Source organism: Scylla paramamosain, chromosome 15, assembly GCF_035594125.1.
Source record: "Scylla paramamosain isolate STU-SP2022 chromosome 15, ASM3559412v1, whole genome shotgun sequence".
Lineage (NCBI taxonomy): Eukaryota > Metazoa > Arthropoda > Malacostraca > Decapoda > Portunidae > Scylla > Scylla paramamosain.
In genome coordinates, this window is record NC_087165.1 from 4,093,512 (window position 1) to 4,098,511 (window position 5,000).

Consider the following 5,000-nt stretch of genomic DNA (forward strand, 5'->3'; position numbering starts at 1 on the left):
TTCCATCTATTTTTTTTTTTTTTTTCTGGCTGGCGTTGGCGCTCCTGCCTGGATGCTACTGGAGCGTTGGCAACCCTGCATCCAGGTGTGAGCGTTGCCAACAGTCACGATCCGGTTAATTAGTGTTTTCTGTTGTCTGCCGCCGATAGGCTTACACTCTCTCTCTCTCTCTCTCTCTCTCTCTCTCTCTCTCTCTCTCCCTCTCTCTCTCTCTCTCTCTCTGGTGTGTGTCTCCCTCTCTCTCTGTGTGTGTGTGTGTGTGTGTGTGTGTGTGTGTGTGTGTGTGTGTGTGTGTGTGTGTGTGTGTGTGTGTGTGTGTGTGTGTGTGTGTGTGTGTGTGAATTAATAGATAGGTAGGTAGACATAAACAGATCGTTAAATGAATAAATGAACGAAGGAAAAGTCCGTTCAATTTGCCCTTCTTAAAAAAATAAATAAATAAATAAATAAATATTAATGTAAAGCGTATGAAAGGCGTATGTATAGCTGATAAGTTTTCCGACACACACACACGCACACGCGCACACACACACACACACACACACACACACACACACACACACACACACACACACACACACACGGATGTATGTAAATATATTCCTTATGTAAAAGCGAGACACCTACAATTTTAACGGTAGGCAGTAATTTACAATGTCGCAGATCTTTGGAATCAAGGGTGAACAAAAAGTATTACGAGCAAGACAGTACAGCGCCATGAAGGGCATGTTTTCGTTACTTGCTGAGGGGGGCGCCCCACTAACCTTCCTTGAACGCCGCGGACCCAAACACTGGACTGAGCATGCCTGGTGTGGACCGTGTAGATCACAGCTCCAGCCATCACCTACAATCACACCACAGCAGCGGAAGGTGGTAATTACTTCACACTCGCTGTAAAACGGAACAATTACAACCACCCAAACCACAACCATAACCACCACCACCACTACCTTACCCAATTACTTCCACGAGTCAGGACAGCCTTGCGATCTACACATTCCGATAACGCTGAGCAAGGAATCTTAGTCCGTCAATCAACACAGTCAATTTTACGAACATGGGGCAGGATAGTAGTATGTATATATATTTCTGGGCAGATTAGATTCCTGAACACTTTTAACTTTATATTAAACTCATGTCTAATTCACTTCCTTTCTCGGCCACCAGCTCCTCCCAGCAACACCGCAACAGGGAAGAGAGACGAGAGGTGATGAAGGAAAAGTGCAAAGAATGTAAAGGAAATGAAAAGCATGTTAGGAAAGCGAAACCAAGGAAAGCGAAGGGGAAGAAAAAGAATGAAGGTGGAAGAAAGGAAACAAGAATTGGAAAAAAAATAACGGGGAGAGAGAGAGAGAGAGAGAGAGAGAGAGAGAGAGAGAGAGAGAGGAGAGAGAGAGAGGAGAGAGAGAGAGAGAGAGAGAGAGAGAGAGGAGAGAGAGAGAGAGAGAGAGAGAGAGAGAGAGAGAGAGAGACCGGGTGACAATAGAGGGAACAGGAGTGAGAGAGATGAGAGAGTAATATATGCAAAGTAAAATGGAATTGAAAGAAAGTAAAACCTCACTAATTCGACAGGAAGGGAGGACAAAAACAGGAAAATCCACACTGACACCCATCACCCTTCCCTCCATCCTCGCCCTTCCCTCTCCCTTCCCTCTGGCCACCCTCTCCTATCACACTTAAGGGAGGCAACACACTCTCAGACAACAGGAATATCAACCATATTGCCTTACATACGTTCTTAAGAGTCAAGAAACGTATGAAGCCAAAGCGGAGTTTACGAAAAGAGGAACCGAAGGAGGAGGAGGAGGCGGAGGAGGAGGAGGAGGAGGAGGAGGAGGAGGAGGAGGAGGAGGAGGAGGAGGAGGAGGAGGAGGAGGAGGAGGAGTAATTCAAAAGAAAGGCAAAACTAAAGAGGGAAGTCAAGGAGGGAGAGAAAAAAAAATTAGAGGAAATCAAGGAACAATGACTAGAAATATGAAAGCAGACATGCAAAGGGAGGGATTAAGAGAAATTTGAGGGCAAAGTGCAGGAGGGAACACGCCCAAAACATGTAATAAGAGAAGGTTAGGAAGAGGAGAGTGCGGGCAGGAGAGAAAAAAAAATGACAGGGAGCGGAGGCAAAATGCAAGGCTAAGTGAAAATAATGAAAGTAAGACGTGTGCTTAGAAGTGGATTAGGAAACGTGACACCGAGAGGTAATTGAAATAAACAAGAGGATAAGGAAACAAAAGCGAAGACGTACGAGGATGCAGGAAAGGGGGAAAAAAAGAAATACGTATCAATTAACTTTCACAGAAGGAAAGAATAACGAAATCGAGAGAACTAATAACAAAAGCAAGTACGTAAAATTAGTTGCAATAACACACCGTTGAAAAATAAACAAGAGGATAAGAGGAATAAAACTGAAGAAATGTGCGTCTTTAGAAAGGAAAACATAATAAAAACCTCCATAAAAGGAAATAAAATGGGAAATTCTACAAAAGTAATAACAGAAGCAAGTACAATAAAGAAAAGAAAAAAAATAAGTAAAACGTGTAATACTAAAATAAAATAAAAAAAATACGAAACAATGCAGAAGCCACATCGACACATACATGAAAAAAATAAAAAAATAAATAAATAACACACGCCAATGAAACAATAAATCAATAAACAAGAAAATAAGGAGAACAAAACAAAAGAAAATACATCAAAAAGAAAAGAAAAAAATAAAAATAATAATACAAAACCAATATCAACAAGTAAACAAAAATCAACAACAACAACAACAACAATACACCATCCAAAAAAACAAATCACAAAAAAAAAAGCAAATTGAAATAAATGAATGAATGAATGAAACCTTTTTACTCATCACAAGACCTTTTTGAAACTCACGCCTTTTGTTCGCCAGGAAGGGGCCGCGACACACCCCTGGGCGGACTTAGAAGGGGATCCAACACCCTCTCGGACGCGATTTAATCCTATTTAGCCAATGGAGCAGCAGCTATTAAAGGATTGATCGCCGACTCCCTGATATTTTTAGCGACAAGGGAAGAGGCGACACGCGGCACACAGCTGGTAATGTTGGGATTTCGGAGTCAGGGGGAGAGGGAACAGAAAGGGAGGGAGAGATGGAAAGGGAGAGAGAGGAAAGGGAGGGGAAGCAGGGGGGGATGGAGGGAGGTTTAAAAGGGCTTTTCAGGGATTATAAAATGTAGGTCAAAGTTGATTTTTCATTGATGGATACATGGAGTGGTGACGTGCGTGTGTGTGTGTGTGTGTGTGTGTGTGTGTGTGTGTGTGTGTGTGTGTGTGTGTGTGTGTGTGTGTGTGTGTGTGTGTGTGTGTGTGTGTGTGTGTGTGTGTGTGTGTGTGTGTGTGTGTGTGTGTGTGTGTGTGTGTGTTTCGCAAGTCGTGGAAAAAGCGAAGTAACTTTAAAACACAGCAGCAGAACACGTTTAGCTTTCACAGCGTAACTAAAGATAAAATAATGAATGAAATCACACACACACACACACACACACACACACACACACAAAAAAAAAAAAAAAAAAAAAAAAAAAAAAAAAAAGAAGTTTTCAACAAGTTCCACTCTTGAAAAAAAAAAAAAAGGTAAGACTTCGCAAAATTTTCTCTTTAGTTAAAATACAGATGTAAAAAAAATGGTAACAAAATCAAGATAGCATAAAACTCCGCAACACACACACACACACACACACACACACACACACACACACACACACACACACACACACACACACACACACAGTATAATCCCAGTGAAAACTTTCTCGCAAAACCACACAATACAATACATCACCAAGACAGTCACCCTTAGAATAAGTTTAGGGAAAGAGAGAAAACATAAAAAAAAAAAAAAAAAAGTTGTTGATGCAGTCAGTCATTATAGCATTCCAGTTTTCTTAGTGTGAAAAATCCTCGCGAAGTATGAATGCGGGAATGCGAGTGAATGAGGGAAGTTGGGAAGAGAGCGAAGGGCAGCAGGAGGAGGTGAAGGAAATCTGACCAGGGAATTTCTGTATTTGTTTTCTTTTTCCAGACGCTGCACGCACTCACCCAACACACGGCAATGGTTGTCTTATCAGGTCCACCTGAGTGTATCCTAAAGCTTTTCTTCACACATCTTATTTAACTTTGCACTTGACAACATTCCTACGCGGTTTAAGTGACATGTGGGTGAATAACGTTCGTATTATCATTCTACACCTCTCTCTCTCTCTCTCTCTCTCTCTCTCTCTCTCTCTCTCTCTCTCTCTCTCTCTCTCTCTCTCTCTCTCTCTCTCTCTCTCTCCCCCCAATATGTAAAATCTCACACTACAACAACCCTTCTTTATTCCACCCACTTCTTCTCCCCCTCTCCCTCTCTACCTTCCTCCCCCCTGCCCCCCCCTCTCACTGACCCTCCCCCATACTGTTCTGCCTTGCATTATAGGGGTGGATTAACCCATTTCCCAGCTAACCTAATGACAGGGTGGTGAGAAACGCTGGCCTGGATGGCCTGCTGGGGGAGTGGAGGGAAGAGAGGGGGGGAAGGAGGGAGAGAGGGAGGAGAGATGGGGAGATGTGGGATTTGTTGAAGGCAGGCAGGGAGGAAGAAAGGTATTGTGAGGTGAGTGAGGGGCTGGGTAGATGGGAGGTAGGTATGTATGAGTGGCTGTGTAGGATATGGTAAGTGTGGTGGTGGTGGTGGTGGTGGTGTTGTTGTTGTTGTTGTTGTTGTTGTTGTTGTTGTTGTTGTTGTTGTTGTTGTTGGTGGTGGTGGTGGTGGTGTTATTGTTGTTGTTGTTGTTGTTGTTGCAGGTTTCTGTATTCCGTGTTTTCCAGTGGACTACAATAATATTACTAATGTTTTTTTTTTTTAATATACATCTTTTTTTTTGTAGTTTTAATATTATTTGCATTGTACATAAGGAATTTGTGGTCAATAAACTATCTATCTATCTATCTATCTATCTATCTGTTGTGTGTGTGTGTGTGTGTGTGTGTTTTACTGTCAC

At 42.3% G+C, this 5,000-nt stretch overlaps 1 protein-coding gene across 3 annotated transcripts in view; it reads right to left on the bottom strand.

Moving 5' to 3' along the window:
* LOC135107289 (uncharacterized) overlaps positions 1-5,000 on the bottom strand; it is a 322,315-nt gene that overhangs the window by 272,695 nt on the left and 44,620 nt on the right. The window contains exon 3 of one of the 3 annotated variants that reach the window (XM_064016963.1): positions 765-891. The exons of the other annotated variants lie outside the window; for them this stretch is intronic. Coding sequence (XP_063873033.1) covers positions 765-891 — 127 coding nt within the window. The remainder of the gene's footprint in view (positions 1-764; positions 892-5,000) is intronic. 3 annotated transcript variants of the gene reach the window in all.